Here is a 19,487-nt window from a genome sequence, read left to right as displayed (position 1 = left end):
CTACACTAGAATTGATTAATTTCAATGGTTCAAAGATGAAATACTCTAATTTATATCAATTTAACCAAAAAACACAATTTGCATTCAATTTGCACACGATATCATGAATTTGAGCTGTTTTCCGGTTGACATGCATTTGCATAACATTACGTTACTTCAGAACGGTGTACTCGGACGTCGCAAATTTGGTCTCAAAATATTCGGAAGACTTCAATGAAAAAATCTTTGCGCGTTGCAGAATCGTGGCGCGAAACGTGGGGGGGGGGGGGGGTCAATTTGACCCCCCCCCCCCCCCCCAGTTAGAATAGGGTTAAGAGTATGCATATTGACCAAAAATAGTCAGAGGGATGCTAATTTACTCTTACAAGCTATCGCTACTATTTAAGTTGAAAACTGGAACTTTCTGAAAGGTTAAAGATGATCGTAAAATCAGTTCTGGCTACAGGATTTTATAATAATTACAATAGCATACAACATGTACCAAGTTTTCATCGTTTACCTGTCTAGAAAAGGCGGGAATACACCCTTTCGCAATTACCCGTACTTCATATAACACATCAAGTGGTACACTTATTTTTTTTTTTCATCTTCCCACTGACCAAGTCCAAGTTCATTAAAAAAGAACAGATCCTTATAACAACGTACGGAAGTGTGTCATGTATGTATAGGTCATCTATAGCGTTTCCTTGTAAGTAAACCATTAACGAAAACCCGGCTAAAACAAATTCATTAAGAACAGGAAAGGGTTCTTCAATTTTAAAGAAAGTATAGCTTATAGAAATCAAATAACATGTAAATGAAGCATAATACATCGCCGTGTGACTGATTGTGAGATCTTGCTTTAGATATTGAGCATGATCATCTGCATTTATTCATTTCTTAAACTTTGCCTCATCGTTTTATTCATTTTTTTATTAACAGTTGATCGTAATATTTACAAATTGTAAAGCAGTCTGCTATTATACAGTAATATAATAGTGTTACATTCGTCACTTGAAATTGGTCGGGTGACGCTCACAAAAATGTTTGAAAATCGCGCGATTATGTGGCATTTTGTTCGTTAGTTGGCGTCTTATCACTCCAAAGCAGTTCAGCTTAACTGTTGGCTTATAGAAGTGATCATCAATCGGTAAGGATTAGTCAGATGAATTCATGAATTCACTTTATGCATCACGGCTAATCGAACTATTCAACATCGTTGAAGTAACCATACCTTTTTATTTTCATAGTTCAAACTATTTCTTAACATTTATATGCAAAACGAAAGTACTCTACACGTTTTTCAAAATGCTCAGGTAATGAGTCAATTCCACAAAGATTGCATTACGGCAACCTTTACTGACCTAAACAAGTTTTCTATAAAGCTATCAGTTCTGTTATAATGGCATTCTGATAACTTCGACTGCGTTTTGAATTCGTACCGAGCACAGCATTCAAAACAACGGGTTCCTCAGGTCCTCTTTAGGTACTGGTATACTTGCTAAAAGCATTCTCTTTAGCTTCCATTGACAACAACATAGGAGGAGAATGGAAGCGATCAACTTTCTCGGTAAATGAGGCTTTTCGTATATAGCACACATTGCGTGCCTCTTTCTTTTTTCTGTTTCTGTTGTTTCAAACTACACCGCAGCCGACACACACACAAACACACCAAAGTTTACATTCAGGCAACCGTATTTTGGTATTGGTTAGAATCGAATTATATCTGTCTTGTGATTGGCTAATTATCAGTAGCAAAAACAAAACAAAACAAAACAAAACAAAACAAAAAAAACAAAAACAAAAACAAACACAAAAATGCTGAAAACTGCTTATCGAATATCAGTGGCGTGCCAAAGGAGTAAAATGGAGTCTATACTCTAAAGGGGCCTGAGCTTTTGATTCCAGCAGAATCTTCGTCAGAGGCAAAATGATAATCAGGCAGGGAAAGCAATCACATTATAAAGAAGTTCACACAACACGAACAGTCAGGGACAGGCTAGGGACACGGAACAAAGAAAACAAAAGGAGAGGATGGGAGGTCATGGGCAAGGAGGCCAACAGGTGAAGGGAGGGGGATTAAAGCAGGAGGGTGGATAGACAAAAGGCATAGGAGGGTCAGTGATAATCCTGAGTGCCATGGGGGTGCATCCATTTAAGAATGAATTTTCTCACACACCCAAGCTGTCGCCATGTATGTGTGTGCGATGAAGCGTTAACGCCGTCGCTAAGCAGGACTGTTGCATCATGGGGGGGGGGGGGGGGGGGGGGGACGGGTTGTGAGCTTGAACATAACCTGAACTTTAAGGGCGATTTTCGTTTTTTTTTTCTTTTATGACTTCTAGGGATGCGGAAAGGGGTTGTTTTATATATTATTGTAAAGATAAAACTATACAATGTATGTAGAATTCAAGTATTTATATATACATGTGTAGACATGCCTAAAATTTCGTAAACTGCGACATACGCATTTCGACCGAGCGCATCACGACCTGTATGGACTACGCACATGTTGTATTCTTTTATCTTGCGCTCTGCTTTTGTGGGAATTTCTTCAAGCATAGGTGTCAGGTTTTCCTACGTTACGTCTGCGGTCATTAATTCCATATTTGTTAGTTTGTCTGCTTTCTTATTCTGTGTTTTCTGCATTTTACTTGAACTTAAAGGAGGTCTAGACATTTCGTTTGCTAAATGCACGCGAGTCACGTTGCATTGTATGATGTATTTTGTTTCGTTGACCATTCATGAGAAGCGTTTCTTTGAGCAAACTCTCTTTTCACACCAAAATCACTTATAGAAGGTAGTCATCCACATTGGTTATCAAAAGAATAATTCCGTCATTTTCCTTTCGTTCAGAAACAAAAATCTGTTATTCTCAACACGTTATTACAAATATTACATCTCACAGCGATAATAGGGCCTACTAGAACCAACTCATCGCCGCAAAATGACACATTACGGTTACGAGGACATACACAATGCTTGAACAAATTACTTTGCTTCAAAATGTAGAAACAGATGAAGTGACATAACAAGAGAAAGGGCGCACCGAAAGAGGTACACTGTATCAAGATCAACTAAGATAAACTCTTAACAAAAAGAAGAAAAGAAGAAGAAGAAGGAAACTATTCCCCCGCCCCCACACACACGCACACACATACACACAAACGAGTAGATACACAAAGGTCATATGTTTACCTTTGGGAGCAGTGATTTAAAAGATGTTTTAGATATCACATGTGATGCATAATAGGTCCGTTGTGCAAAGCATCCTACATAATTTTTTGTAATAAAGCCTAGAATATAAGGAGATATCAGTATTTCTCTTATAGATTGTAAAGAACCTTCGGAATTAGGACCTTTGTTTCATTTTCGGATTAACGAACCTTCGGCATAACGAACCTTATTTCATTTTTTGATAAATGAACCTTTGGAATAACAAGTTACAAACCTCATATTTTCGGATTAACGAACCTTCGGAATAGCGAACTGTAACCGTACACATTGTGTACTGTATTTTCGATCATACTTATTCATTTTTTTTTTCCAGCGGTTGTTTCTATCCCTATAACTCACATTTCAGAACTATGGGGGTTTTGTTTCATGTACGTGGTGAATTAATACGCCTTTAATGCAAGAGCAAAAACATGGGAAAGTTTGAATGCTTTTCACGTGCACATCGTCACATAAAGAGAATCAGGTGCTGACGGACCATAGAAGTGTCTCAAAATCAATACTGCCATGCAGCTTGCACCAAAATCACAAGAAATACTACATGAAGATTCTGATAGGTTATATCCCGTAACAGGGGCGGATCCAGGAATTCCGTAAAGTGGGGGCGCGTTTACAAAATTAAAGGGGGGGGGGGGACGGCACGCACCCCTCCCCCATTTTTTTTTTTTTTTTTACATTTCTTTTGTTTCAACAAAAAAAAAAAGGGGGGGGGGGCGGGCGCCGGTTGCGGTCCTCCCTGGATCCGCCCCTGCGTAACCAAGTAAGTTTGAGAGAGAAAAGTTTGAGCCAAAAACACAGCGTTGACAAGTACTACCACAAATTGCATTTTAAATATGGTATATAGTACACAGTACGAGATAGTATACAGCACGAGATCTCTAGTTTGATTTTCATTTCGCTTCGAACAGTAGACGAGCAGTGACAATCCGTCAAAGTGCAAACTACAGCTAGGGCCTAGCGGCACAGTTTACAGGTCTACCTTCTGTTCACTGCATGGTACACATAAACAAGAACAAAAGCGTTTTCTTCTTTTGCATGTTAGCATGGGGACGATAGTGAATTAAGTTCACCAAGATTCAATGTTTGTAAACAAGAAAGCAGCGCGGAGTAAAGACCTCAGATCGTTGTATAGCACACATGCACCTATTGTGGTAGCATTTTAATCAACGCACTAACACCATCTGAACATACTCAACGATCATGCCACACAATCACTGTGAAGGGGAAATGTTCAGCAACAACAAGAGCACGAGTATGTAGCCTACCATACTGTACGCGCATTCCGTGAGTGCCAAATACAAGCTAGAAACACACGCAATAAAGAAACATCGCAAGTTCATGAACTGAGGGCCGTGGGAACAGCAACGAAATCGGGGCAACAACGTCTCGAAAAGAATGTTTGACACTGCCATATAAAGACTTTTTTTTCGTCTTATATCTTAACAAGATAAAGACGGTGTGATTTCGGGTGCTGTTCGTTATTCCGAAGGTTCGTTATTCCGAAGGTTCGTTTATCCGAAACACACAAATTCCCTAAACCATAGAGGTTCGTTAATCCGAAAACGAAAAAAAGGTTTGTTGATTCGAACATTTGCGGCGTTATTCCGAAGGTTCGTTAATCCAAAAATGACATAGGGTTCGTCATTCCGAAGGTTCGTTAATCCGAAAATGAAATAGGGTTCGTTATCTCGAAGGTTCGTTGATCCGAAATGATATAGGATCCGAAATGATATAGGCAAGGGTCCGTAACGAACCTTCGAAGTAAGTCGAGCTTTGTTTCATTTTCGGATTAACGAACCTTCGGAATAACGAACCTTATTTCATTTTCGGATTAACAAACCTTCGGACTAAAGAACCTTACTAACGAACCTTCGGAATAACGAGCTGTAACCGTGATTTCATATCCGATTTGTTTAATTGGACCTTTTAAAAACTATGATTGTATCGAATCATTGAGAGCAATGAAATTTAACGGCCTTCTGTCCGCCGTATCAAAAGTGTGATGATAAAGGGGATGTGCGCATTGTCATTCGAAATACATGTAACTACATGTAACTCTACATTTAAGTAATTAGTCTGATTATTATAGCAACTGATTTTGGGATTGATAGTCACTACTGACAGTTTTCATTTTCATAAACGGCACCTGTCAATCTCACAGGCGTCAAGTCGAAGCACTCACACGTCATGAATTGACCATAACGTAAAATCGACAGAACTCTACACACAAGAGTTCTGTGATAAAAACACGCTGGGCACACAAGATGAGTATGTTTGAACAAGGAGGTACTAGGCAAGCTTGCCTAGTACCTCCTTGGTTTGAACCACATGGCGCACTCACTGCTGGCAGGGCAAGCACGTGCTTTGCTCATCGAACTAATCGTTTTTATAGCGATCATAATATCGCTGCACAGCAGAGATTCGTATTCCAATGCACAGTAGGCCTACTCTCTCTCTAAAAAAAAAAATGAAAAAAATGAAAACATTCACACCTGAAGGGGTGGATACATTTAAAACGGAGTCAATTTAGAGTGAAATTGGAGTGAATTTTGAGTGAAAATGTTCATTTTCACTCGGAGTGACCTCCGGGATCACTCGAAGATTTTGGAGTGCTATTGATGTAGCGCGATTCCGCTGCTTAAATGCATTCAGTTTTGCTCATAATCATTAATTTCATCCGTCTTTTTTTTTCTTGGAAAGCAAGCACTCCTTAAAGAGGGAAAACCCCGATTGGACAAATTGCGACGTAAACATGCATTGATATAGTTATGTGATACGTATAAACAATTTATCATGAAAGGAGAGAAGGGTACCTACAGTACATGTATCCAAGATAAACATTATGCATGCACGTGTAGTACCACTTCTCGGGGACTCGAGTAAAGTTAAACGCAGCTTTGTTGATTACATAATGCCACTCTGGTGGTTTCGCCATACCCTTCTCTCTCTCCTACGTTTTCTTTGTTTTCTCCCTCTCTTTGTCTTTGTCTTTTTTCCCTACAAATCGTGTACTTTAAGAATAGACAGACGGTGTTAAACTTCAACTCAAGTGGCTTCTTAAGATCCGCGCCTCATTCATCCATCTAAGGGACCGTGACACTATTGTGAATGACACAATTAAAAGCATCACACAAGGACTTTCACGCCTCGTTAGACCTTTAAGACTCAGATCTTTTTCTTTGTGTGTGTGTGTGTGTGTGGACGTGGACGCCATTGGGAAATATCAAGCTCGAGACAATAAGTGGCCACTTACAATATAATGACCGACCGATGTTGAAGGTAGATTAAATCAGTAACTAAGTCAGATATTGGGGAACCAGTAAATAAATAGGCAGCGATCGACACTTCGACGGTTTGCCAATCTAATGTGCAGCGATCGACGTCGAAAGTGTCAATCAAATACGTTATTTACGGTCGACGTCGAAGGTTGATAAAATCAGTCAGCAGCGATCGATGTCGAAGGTTGATAATCGGATGGGTGCTGTTCGTAATATTCCGAAGGTTCGTAATTCCGAAGGGTCGTTAAATTCGAAACACACAAATTCCCTAAACCTACAGGTTCGTTAATTCGAACGTTTGTGGCGTTATTCCGAAGGTTCGTTATTCCGAAGATTCATGAATCCGAAAATGAAATTAACGGAACAATATGCCTTCTGAATAACGAATCTTCGGACTAGAGAGTCTTCGGAATAACGAACATGGGAATAATAGCTACCGATGTGTAAGGTTGATAAAATAATTAAATAGCGACCAATGTCCAAAGTTGATTAGGTCATACCGTCCGACGTCAGTGATCGAGAAAACTATAAAGTAGCGGCTGATTCCGAAGGTTGATAAAATGAGGACAATTAAATAGGTATAGCGTCCATAATGTCGAGATCAAATAAAATTGAGCAGCAACGAAGTGTCGAAGGTTTATGCAATCAACTTGGTATCGCACGACGTCGAATGTTAAGCAAAATTATCTGATTTATCCGACATTTGTTTTAGCATTGCAAAGAGGCTAAAGTTACCGTTGTTCATTCTGATCGTAAAAGCAATCATCCAACATTTACTAGTATTTTGACACCTTACGGAGCCGAATGTTACCGTTAATCATTTTCAAATGTTAAAGCAAACAACCGACATTCATTTCAGCATCTTACGGAGCTGAATGTTATCCTTTTTCATTTCCAAACGTGAAAGCAAACATCCGCTATTTATTATAGCATCTAACTGAGCCGATTGATACCGTTAATCACTTCCAAATGTATAAAAGCAACAATCTGTTATTTATTTTAGCATCGTTCGGAGCAGAACATTACCGTTATTCATTTCCAAATTTAAAAGCAAACATCCGACAATCATTTTAGCATCGTACGGAGCCGAATGTTACTGTTTTTCATTTTGAACGTCAAGGCAGACATCAGACATTACTTTACCATCAAACGCAGCTGAATGTTACTGTTCTTCATTTCGAAATGTAATAGCAAATATCCGACATTTATTTTATTATATGGAGCAGACTGTTACTGCTATTCACTTCCAAACGTAAAAAGCAATCATCTGCCATTTTTTGGGCATCTTCCGGAGCCAAATGTTATTGCTATTTACTCTCGAAAGTAAAAGCAAACACCCGACATCTGTTTAATCATCATACGGAGTTGAATATTAGTGTTATTAATTTCCGAACATCAAAGGGATCATTCGACATTTATTTTAGCATCTTCCGGAGCTGAATGTTATTGTTATTTACTTTTGAACGTAAAAGCAAACATCCGGCATTTATTTTTATCATCGTACAGAGTTGAATATTATTGTTATTCATTTCCGAACGTCAAAGCAAAGATCCGACATTTATTTTAGCATCTTCCGGAGATGAATGTTATTGCTATTTACTTCCGAAAGTACAAGCAAACATCCGACATTTATTTAATCATCGTACGGAGTATTATTGTTATTCATTTCCAAACGTCAAAGGGATCATTCGACATTTACTTTAGCATATTCGGGAGCTGAATGTTATGGTTATTATTTTACTTTCGAACGTAAAAGCAAACATCCGGCAAATAACTGATACTTTTCAAATGATTTTCGCGGATCGATTTCAGCTAATTTCCTTCATGTAGCCGATGGTTGACGGGAGAGTTTGATTTTCATATCATTAATTCCGCGCTGGAGCGCTCGGGCAAATGCGGGTGTTTAGACGAGCGTGAAAGTGCGGGCGACTTCCCTCGTCTGTACGCGTCCAAACGCCCGCGTATAACCTCGTACGCCCGGACGAAAGGGCTTCCCGCATTTGCCCTAGGGGTTTGCGTGACGTTTCCCGCGGTCGGCACTGTATCAACATCTCAGTAGTTTACTGTCCTTGATAAGTGTTTTGCTATGTGAATTTCTATATTTTCTATTAGAAGATAAAAATAGCATGAAAATTCCACATATTTGTAGACACTGGATCAAATTTACAATCTGCCCCCCCCCCTCCATTTCTCTTGTCACAGCCAGACCATAAGTGGCCAGAGTAGGGAGCTAGACTACAAAGTAGATTCAGGAGCTGGGTCCTTTCAAGCACCCCTGTGTGCAATCAGACCCTGCCTAGTATTATTTGTTTATTCGACCACGACTAAAAATAGCATCTGGAAGCAATTTTCCTCTCAAGATCTCTGCCCTCTTGTGTCCCTCTCTTTTTTTCCCCCATAATTCCCTCTCCAGATATTAATGTCTTTTGGCATCAAAACTGTCTTTAAAACTGTCTTTGGCAGAATTTAACAATTCAGAGTATATACTCTGCAAATTCAATGCATTAGGCCACTTCGAGTAAACGGTATTTACACTTTCTCCCTCATTATGTGCAGATCGTAATAGAGGAAATGTAATTCATCAGCTGTACTGTAAAGCTATTATTTTCGCGTAAACATTTTTTCTCTAATGAGGAAATCACAGACATTTTCGCACAATGTCATTTTTGCGAATTGACAACCTGGCTATCAAAGGTGAACTTACCCTTGTAATACTGCATGGCGATATTTTCACCTGTGGTTTAATTTGCGGTCCAGCAGTGATTCATGAAATTCACGAAAATGAATCCCTCATGAATATGACAGCTTTAATGTAGGCCCCTTACAGTATCTGAAATTTGGATATTTCATTTAAAGGACAAGTTCACCTTCATAGACATGTGGATTGAGTGAAGGCAGCAATATTATTAGAACACATCAGTGAAAGTTTGGGGAAAATCCGACAATCCGTTCAAAAGTTATGAATTTTTAAAATATCTGTGCAATCACTGCTGGAGGAGAAGACTACTACAGTGTATGATGTCACATGCGTACAACGATATAAGGAAAATAAAAAGAGAATTTCACAAAACTTCACTTTTTGAATAAAGTGCACATTTCTTCGACTTGTTACTGACTTACATGTATGTTAGGGGTAATATTATTCCCCCTGACTTCTGAAAGAGAGAAGTCGAGTGTTCTTTTATTAAGTGAGAAAAGTGAGAATATCTTGAATTTTCTTTATACTTTCTTTATATAGTTGTACTCATGGACATCACAAGCTATAGTAGTCTTCTCATCCAGCCGTGACTTAGTAGAAACTTCAAAAATTCATAACTTTTGAACGGATTATCCGATTTTCCTCAAACTCTCATTGATGTGTTCTACTAATATTGCTGCATTCACTCAACCCACATGTCTATGAAGGTGAACTTGTCCTTTAAATTTATCACGTCACACAGTTTACTAAGGTTGAAGTGGGACGCACGTAATAGCAAATACAATGAAAATATTTCATGGCTTCACTGATTGTATTTTTCAACTTTGCAGACAAAGTTTTCAGATACTGAATAATGCTGTACGTGTATTAAGTTATCTTGTGTTATTTTATGGAATCAACAGTTTAGAACATAGGCTCCTACATAGACTACAATTGTAGCATGTACCCATGCAACTGTAGATTTTAACAGCACAACATCCAAACAAGTTCATGTTTCTCAAAAACAGTTTCATAGATGAATAAAGAAGGTATATTTTATTGAGAGAGTATTCAGTCATTCATAATTTTGCTGTACAGTGTAGATTCACTTAACATAAGATGACATTAAAATTCAGTCTGTATATCATAGCACATGCAGACCAAATGAAAAGAGGTAGAACCATTCTGACATTTGAACCCATCACCTTTATACAGCATGCCAGACAGCAGCACCACCACCCTATTTGAGGCTATGACATTATCCCTAGTGATTGGCTGAACCTTTTGGCTTTACCATTTGATTTAGGCCTACCTGGAAATATGACTCTTTCCTCTGGAACAACATTTTCTTTGAGTGCTTGGAAAAAGCTCTGTAGGTGGCTAGGAAATAAACAATACCTCTACATGTAGTTCCGCCAGAATACTTATTGGATACCTTTTGCTTTGGTGTATTTGTTGTTGTTGTTTTGTTCTGAGTTTGTGATGGCTGGAGTATTGGTATGGGCAAAAAGTTGCATCTAGCTTGTTCAGAATTTTCGTGAAGCTGAAACCATACGTAAAGTACATCAACAGCTACATTGGGTATCAACAGCCACATTGAACGAAATCACTTATCAACCACTAGATGCTTTCATCCAAACTTCCTCTCATACCCCCTTTCATCCAGACCATTGATCAGATAATGGTATCACCAATCATGTGATTATTGATGCATGGTGGAGGCCCTCAAGTTCAGGCAGCTTAATTGACCTGATTGACGTCAAGAGAGAAATCAAATTGGGTCCAGAATATGACCTGTTTCAAAATTTGGAAATCTGTCAAATATTGATGAGAGAAATATTAAACTGGCCTCTTTTTTGATCAAACTACTCTTGCACCCTTGGACAGATATAGTAGAGAGCTTTCATGCTTTCCAAGATCTTGTTTGTGAGCCAATTTTTCAACATTTTCATGCCAATAGATTTATAGTGGTACGTGTACATCTAAATTCAAACTTAAAGAGATGGAATAGTATTTGTGGAGGTGAGCATTGGGCTTTTAACTTGTTGCAAGATATCAAGAAAACACTTAGGCCAAAAAAAAAAAAATTGTTGCATTGTTGTAACCCGCCCGACCCTAAAAATTCCGCCGACCCCATGTTTTTTTATTATTTTTTTTTGCTATCGATATCAAATATCTTGTTGATTGCGATCGCGATCGCACAAACCCGGAAGTGGAAACGGCTCTGGGGATATCGGATGTACGAGGGAGAGATCTAGCGCCTCGCATAAGCCTTCCTTGATCAGTACGTCATCTGTTTCCAACACGGACACGTACTCTAACAAGATTTATTCAGTGTATACGTAGCATTCAGACTGCGATGTATTGTGCACAGTTTTGCCATAGGTTTCTTGTGTGGAGAACTTACACGAATCTGTATATGTGGGACTGTAATAGAGATCGCCGTGTGCGATGAAAAGATCGTACATATGGGTCAATTTGCATCCATCTTATCTAAGTCAAAATAGTAAAATATGAAGTGAAAACATTCAGGATAGGGATTTCAACATCTTTAAATTCTATGAAGGGGTATAATTCCAGTAATATCGGCCTCATAAATGATTTGTAGAATAGATGAACACAGCACATTCGGTGCAGCAGTTGTAACTGTTTACTGAGCTGAGCGCGAGTTTTACACGTAAAATGCAGGTAGCAAAAAAAAAAAAAAAAATCCGCCCGACCGACCCTATTTGAAAATCTCATGTTACGCCAATGCAACAATTTTTTTTTTTTGGCCATATGAACTAGTACAGAGCATACCATTTTAAGAGGAGTTCAAAGTTTATTTGATAAAAATCGGGTTTGGAATGACTGAAACATCCACAAACAAAGTAAAAAAAAAAGCTGTCGTAAGAAAAGGTGGGTCCCACACTTTATTAGAATTGCTCTGTTTTGGATATATATCTCAGCCATTTCACACCAATTTTCATCAAATAAACGTTGAATTCCTCATGAAATTACATGCTCTTTCATATTTCATAAGAGGTTATTATCTCATCAAAAATGTTAGAAACCTGAAATTAGGTCTCAACCAAAACTATTCGATCTCTTGAAATTATGCTTGTCGTCCACTGGAGTTTTGCTAGATTCTAATTACCTCTATGTCTGCGTTGATATCATCTTTCCCATATTTCAATACCCACTATCAAAACGCATTTTCAAAGACCTTTCAGATAACATGTTTTGAGTTTTTGTATTTGAAATATCAACTCTTTCATGAGTCAATTGGGATGCCTTGTCACTGCGCAGCTGTGCAGTTTGACATTAGGAGCAGAGATGTGTAGTTGACAGGGGTTGGTTGGGCAGGTCCGAGCTATAAACGCGCTTCAAAACATCTTTGCATAGTTTATCAACCCTACAGAAACCCCTTTCTGACTCAATGCACTTTTTCAGTGTTTCAGAAACATGTTTTTAAGTATCAAAACAGCTTTGCATTTTGATATGAGCTACCCAAAACTCCTTGAAAGTTGTTTGGAAACCCAAATTCTGCGCCAGAGGTGAGTTGATAAACATGCCCTTTGTAATCAGAATGGCTTGACATTCCTAATACTATTGAAGAGGCTGAGCCAATTTTGATTTTGTAGGTATACTTCCACCATGGTGCATATGAATGTGTTCATCATCACTGAAGCAGATTCAGGGTTACATGTCTGATTGACAGGTGGTAGTGTTTGTGATGCAGCTGTCTCGAGGAGTTAGAAGTCAGTGAGAACACTGAGTTTTTGCATGAATGCTTGGCACATATGGATGTAGGTTCCTACCCTGTATTTTTATACCCCCGCCAAACGAAGTTTGAAGGGGGTATATAGGAATCAGCGGACGGTCGGTACGGTCGGTCGGGCGGTCGGTCGGGCGGTCGGTCGGGCGGTCGTTGCCATGGTAACGGCATATTATGGGCAAAAATGGGTACAAATCTTGCGTCGCGAACTCCTCCCACAGTTTTTGATCAATTTTTATGAAATTAGGTACAGATGTTCATCTGAATATGTTAATGTGCAAGACACATATTTCCGCAGTGGCAAAAAGTGCGTTGCCATGGTAACGGCATGTTATTGGTAAAATATAGGGCAAAATGCTTCATGGCAAAACTGCTTCATCAGTGTTCTTCCAATTCTCATGGAATTCATATTGAATGTTTGTCTTAGGATATAGGTCAGCATGACACATTTCTTGACAGTGACAAAAAGTATGTTGCCATGGTAACAGCTCACATATTATGAGCCAAAATGATGGAAAATTTTGTGTTGCAAACTACTTCCTCTGTTTTTGCCCAATTTCCATGAAATTTGGTACAGATGTGTGCCTTTGGTTGTAGATGTGCAAGACGCATTTTTCGACAGTACCCGAAAGTACGTTGCCATGGTGACGGCATATTAATGGCAGAAGATCAAGGAAAGATCTTGCGGATTTAACTACTTCCTCAGTTTTTTGACCAAAGCTTATGAAATGTTGTTTGGCGGGGGTATAACCAGTCGCTGTAGCGACATTTCTAGTTAGTCATGTGTAGAAACGTGTGTTGAAATCATGATTACTAACAGTTCTTTTATGTGAAAGCCTGCGCAAGACCCCAACCAACCTAATATTAGTACATAGCTGTCAGGGCTACTTGTAGCTCCTTCGTTGCTACAAGTCAGCTAAACTTGAAATCACTGAATGAACACAATGAAGGCCCAGAATACTGGAATTATTAAAATGTTAGCAAAGAGAAATGTTCAGTTGTTGCAGATTTGAATGTAAAAAGAAAAGTTGGATTTTATTCACAAAATACAATGCACAAAATGATGCCAAGGAGTCTTCAGTACTTCAACACTGAATGAAGACTCCATTCAGGCACTGGACATTTCCCACACATATATGATTATGAGTGTATTATAGGCATAGATATCAGAAAGACAAATACAATTGTATGAATCATTGAAAAAAAAAAACATTCCAAAAGAGCCTGACTCTGTGACAAGGAGTCCCTTTAAATTTGAGTCCCAGTACTGACAGTGATTTACATTTATGAAATTGCTATTCTAAATCTTCATGTAGGAGCCTACAGATAAAGTTAAAGGGTGTGTACAGTTCTGGTCGAGGTGAAGATTTAGCTTTTAACATTTTGTGAGATATTCAGAAACCACTGTATGAGATGTCAAGGAGCATGCAGTTCTAAAGGGTATCAAAAGTTTATTCGATGAAAATCGGTTTTGAAATGGCTGAGATATCCAAAAACAAAGTGAAACAAAGAGATACTAATAAAGTTGGGGCATGTCGCCTTTTATTATTAGCACTTTTTTGGATATCTCAGCCATTTGAAAACCAATTTTCATCAAATAAACATTGAATCCTTATTAAAATTACATGCTCTTTCATATTTCATAAGAGGCTTTTCATTATCTCACTTAGGAATGTTCAAAACATGAAACCCTACCTCAACCAGTACTGTACAGTCCCTTTAAAGGTTGAGACATGTACAAATCAAGTTATATGGAGAAAACCTGCCCATAACATTGTACAGAGGGAGACTACCTTGGATTGAGGGTAACTACCTTGGATAGAGGCTAACTAATCCTTAAATTGCTGGTAATAAACCTTGAAGTTTAAACCATTTGAGTGAGTGTCACAAGTATGTAGCTCCATGGTTGCAGTCAACATTTCCTCTCTCTCCACTCTCGTATCTTTTCCTTCTCCTTTGCTTTTCATCTTCATTCCTTCTAAGATCTGGATCAAAGTTTAAGGGATCAGATTCAAAATGTGCAGAGTACGCACACTCAGACACACATGACACATGTAGACCTTCATTGTATGTTTAGTGTGTTTGTCTACAGCACAAACTTCAGGGTGAGTCATACAGTGTTCTTGAGACACCAGTTACCAGAAGGCCCCTGATAGCATGGCATGCTCATTTATGGCTCTGACTCATTTGCATAATAAAGAAGCCTTTTGAAACTGACCAGCTATGCCAACATCTGTCTAGGTCCAGTGTCCAAGGGATTTACCTCTCCGCTGACCCTTCATGTGTTACATAGGCTTGATGTGGACAATAGCCCATGAATAGATTCGTCTGCCCATCTGTAGCCAGGATAGTATTGAAACCAGATTACAGCTTTAGGAAATCACCCCAAAGGAGATTTCGCCATTCTCCTGTGATCATATGAAAGGGGAAATCACATGAAATGTGCAATGCCAGTTGGAAATGAGTTTTAAAGCCAAATTTTGAGAATCTGTTTCATTGAAGAATTCCGTTTGTGCTTCCAAATGACAGTACACAAAATGTATATTTTTGGTGCTTTACAGGTTATTCAGTGTCCAGCTGGTTTTAGTGATTTATTCAAGTTTGTTTCTACCCAGCATCAAGACAGTTTATCTCATGTGATCAAGTGTTCTGGTGTTACAATGTTGCTGAAATGGTGAATTGGTTTCTTTAGTAGGTCCTACATGTATGCATACAGCTAGTGCTTTGGTTGTAGGAATTTTTGTAACAATCTGACTCACCCATATCTCATACGAGTTCGTATTCATTTGCTTTCCATCAGATGGATGTATTCTGTTGTCTCTGGAAATGGAATGATTGTACACTATGCATTCATATTTGAATTACTGTGGTATTGAATAATGAGTTAATTTATTGGCAACATTCCCACTGGCAAAATACCATGGAGATACATAGTTACCATGGTATTTCACTTGGTATAATTCTCACTCATGATATACCATGATATCTCTGGTAAGCAGTGTGCATGTGCATACAGTACAAGCTGTATCTCCTATGGAGAGAGGACAGGAAATGTATCAGGTAATGTGAGAAATACACTAGTTTATGATCGGCGGTATTTTCTGACACAATTCACAATCAAACCTCACATCAATATTTTGTACAAAGTTGAATTACCACCCTACATGTACATAATTACCATGGTATTTCGTGATGTATTTTGTGGTGGATTTGCATTCACAGTTACAAAACACTGCAAGATATCCCTCCCCCCTCAATGTGAATTACAGTGAATGCACACACATTGCAAATGTTAGTGATGATGATTGAATTGTTCCATTCTCCATGGAGATTGTAATGAGGTAGTGTTGACATCTAACAAGGGAGGCAGGGTGTGTCAGGGGGAATTCCCACTGAGTCAGCTCATCTTAGAATGTGGTGCTACATTGTCAGCAGTGCACCAATCAAATGTCTGTCTAGAGAGATTTACACTTTGTACAATGATGACTCAACTATTATGTTTATAGTGCAATGACCAAAACAACAACTACAACAAAAAGTGGACAATAATGATGATAAATTATTGCACAGGTGTGTGATGCACATAAGGAGGATTTGAGATTGTTGGATGTATGATTGATGTAATTCATCAGTGTTGATTGCACTGATAATGAGTTTTCCAGATAAGCGCATTGTTCATTGTTGGAAATGAAAGTACAGAGGCGACTGATGATGATGGTATATTTGATGATAGTTTAGAAGCTGGAGAACAAGATGATATTCTCATGCATTTAATCAGGATGATGGTTTGCATAATAATAGTTTTCAAATGTATACATTTTTGCTATGCAATGATGTGATCAGAAAGCACTCTGCCAGTTTACCCAGGGCAAGGAAACAGTGTGTTTGACTTTTTGACTTTGATTCATCAAATCTGAAAATAGCCAGCAAATACAAGTTGATGATAATCTTGAAATTACAGCAGCAACAACAACAAAATCACTGTAATATTAGAACCCCTTTTTTTTCAGAATCCTTGGCATATTGTACGTCATAAGAATTTTGATATTGCATAATTTGTTTTTAAAGATGCAGTAGATATTTGATTCTAGTCAGTGACTGTAGCAAGAGATATTAGACATGCACCTTCCAAACAGTGCATGAAATCAGTCTATGTGGCAAGTCTTTTTTTTTTAAATAAACCTACAGCCAAGTACCAAACACACAGCTTCACACCATAAATGTCTCGTTCATCTGTCATGAATACTCTGGTTTTTGCACTTGATGTTGACCCTACACTTTGTCGGTGGGAGTATGTCAATATTTTTCCCCTCTCATCGCTGGTATATCGACCTTTAGGGCGCCAAACATTCGACAGTGTTATCATTCTACAAACTTGTACATTTTTTTGTGGGTAAATAGGAGACCTCCAGCAGACAAAAGCAAGACCTTGATACACATCTGGTGCATACATGTCACGGCTCAGCAAACATATCATGTATTGTTGGTGAATATGTATTGAAGTCATCCAAGGATACAGGAGGTGGTGCTTCATTTCATGTTCAGCCAGGTCTTGATACTGCAGTAAAGAATTGTTGTTTCATCAATGCAGTTATTGATGCAGTTGGCCAGATAATGAAGCATTGAGTGTGAAATTGTCATCAAGTTTCCCAAGGATATCCTAAACATTTGTGCTTGAACTCGCTGTGCCAGGGACTCTGGACAGTGTTCAATGCTCTCAGGTTTTCTGTGCCAATCAGCACACATTGTCCTGTTTGTTTGTTTGTTTGTTTGTTTGTTTGTTTGTTCAATGTTGTTGTTGTTGTTGTTTTTTTTTTGGGGGGGGGGGGGGGGTTGAGGGGAGGGGGAAGTTAGTAACCTGTGCAGTAGCTTCCAATCCACAGTGTATAAAGATTACATTTGCCTCAAGGAAGTGCAGTAATTACATGGAATGTCCCCTCAAATTACTTTTTGATTCTTTGAAGAACTTTTTATTCCTTCTCTTTGTTTTTTATCATTTTACATTCTTATGTCCTCTTGTGATCAAAGTTTGTGTACATGGTTTGGAAAATAACAAGGAAGTCAAAAGTGCATTTCGTTCATCCTGGTCTTTTAAATGAAAACATTGTTAGACTTGCCTAGAGTGCCAACAACCAAGTGATATCCTTCAAATACCACACTTCAGAACATCAGATTTCCGACCTTCAGTTCTTTTTTTTTGTTTGGTTTATATCAAATGAAATATAACTCACCAGTCATTAGTATAGTTCTGTTTGGATATCCCCCCCCCCCCCACTTGAACTTCTACATTGTATGGATACAGATGATTTTGTGAGATGGCATCAATGAGCATTGTTTGTACACTTTTACCTGATTGAACTTGGAACATACATGGTGTAGCATATTCTGTTATTACTGTCAACCACACTAGGACTCTAAATACAATATGTATCTTCCATACACCTGTAGAAAATGCATTGGTCATGAAAATCTGGTGTTTCAGCATTATCTCAGCAAATCAGATGCTGCCGTATAAAACCAGAGCTCCTGTCCAGGCTACAATTGTACAATTAGCTTCTATCTCTCATTAATTTTTAGGTACAGTCAGTTACTATTGTTACATTGATTTTACTGATGTCAATTCAGTGATGTTTTGATGATTATTTCTGGGTTTTGTTTGTTTGTTTGTTTGTTTGTTTGTTTGTTTTTTGTGCCATAATTTTCTTTGTTTTTTGTGTTTTAATTTTCTTTGTGTTTTATCATTTATTTATGTTGTAGTTATTATTAATATTGTTATCATTATCAGTAAATCCGCAGACCTGCCCAAGCCAGGAAATCATCAGCTTACTTTCTTCTGGAAATGTTTTCTGTATAGTACAATTGTGATATAATTACAGTGTATGTGTATCCCTACTGCTGCAACAAGCTGCATTGGAATGATTATCTAGCAATGCTGAATGTCACATGAATTACTGTCTGGTGGTTTAACATTAATACCTCTAATTGTGATGTCTGTTTTGATTGTCTCTTGCAGAAACAAGCCAAAGCCAAGGAACTATTTGACCAGGTCTACTACTCACTGGACGTCATTGAGAAGGATTACTTTGGACTTAGCTATATGGACACTCAGCAAGTCCAGGTAAGACCATAGCTCACAATGGCTTAAGAGGGATCATATAGTTTTGGTTGAGACATAACTTCAGGTTTCTAAAATTTGGGGGTGATATAATGAGAAACCTTATAGGAAATATGAAAGAATGTGTAATTCCAAGAAGAATTCAGCATTTATTTGATGAAAATTGGTTTTGAAATGGCTGAGATATCCAAAACAAGGAGATCCTGATAAAAGGGGGACCCATCTTATAGTAGGATCACTTTGTTTAACTTTGTTTTTGGATGTCTCAGCCATTCCAAAACCAATTTTCATTAAATAGACTTTTGAAATAAACTCCTCATAGGATGGCATGGTCTGTACTATTTCATAAGTGGTTTCTTGGTATCTCACAAAAAAGTTAAAAGCCCAAGTGAAAATAGCATCAGAGGAAAGCAAACACAGTAAAATTAATTTAGGCCATCATGCAAT

At 38.2% G+C, this 19,487-nt stretch overlaps 1 protein-coding gene across 4 annotated transcripts in view; it reads left to right on the top strand.

Annotated features, from left to right (window-relative positions):
• LOC139733898 (uncharacterized) overlaps positions 1 to 19,487 on the top strand; it is a 91,098-nt gene that overhangs the window by 27,183 nt on the left and 44,428 nt on the right. For all 4 annotated transcript variants that reach the window (XM_071644707.1, XM_071644708.1, XM_071644706.1 and 1 more), the window contains exon 2: positions 18,939 to 19,043. In XM_071644707.1, the coding sequence (XP_071500808.1) occupies positions 18,939 to 19,043 (105 nt within the window). The remainder of the gene's footprint in view (positions 1 to 18,938; positions 19,044 to 19,487) is intronic.

Source organism: Diadema antillarum, unplaced genomic scaffold (genome assembly GCF_040938485.1).
Source record: "Diadema antillarum isolate AM-2024a unplaced genomic scaffold, OU_Dant_1.0 seq00000503_RagTag, whole genome shotgun sequence".
NCBI lineage: Eukaryota > Metazoa > Echinodermata > Echinoidea > Diadematoida > Diadematidae > Diadema > Diadema antillarum.
This window is presented reverse-complemented; position numbering and strand designations above follow the sequence as displayed.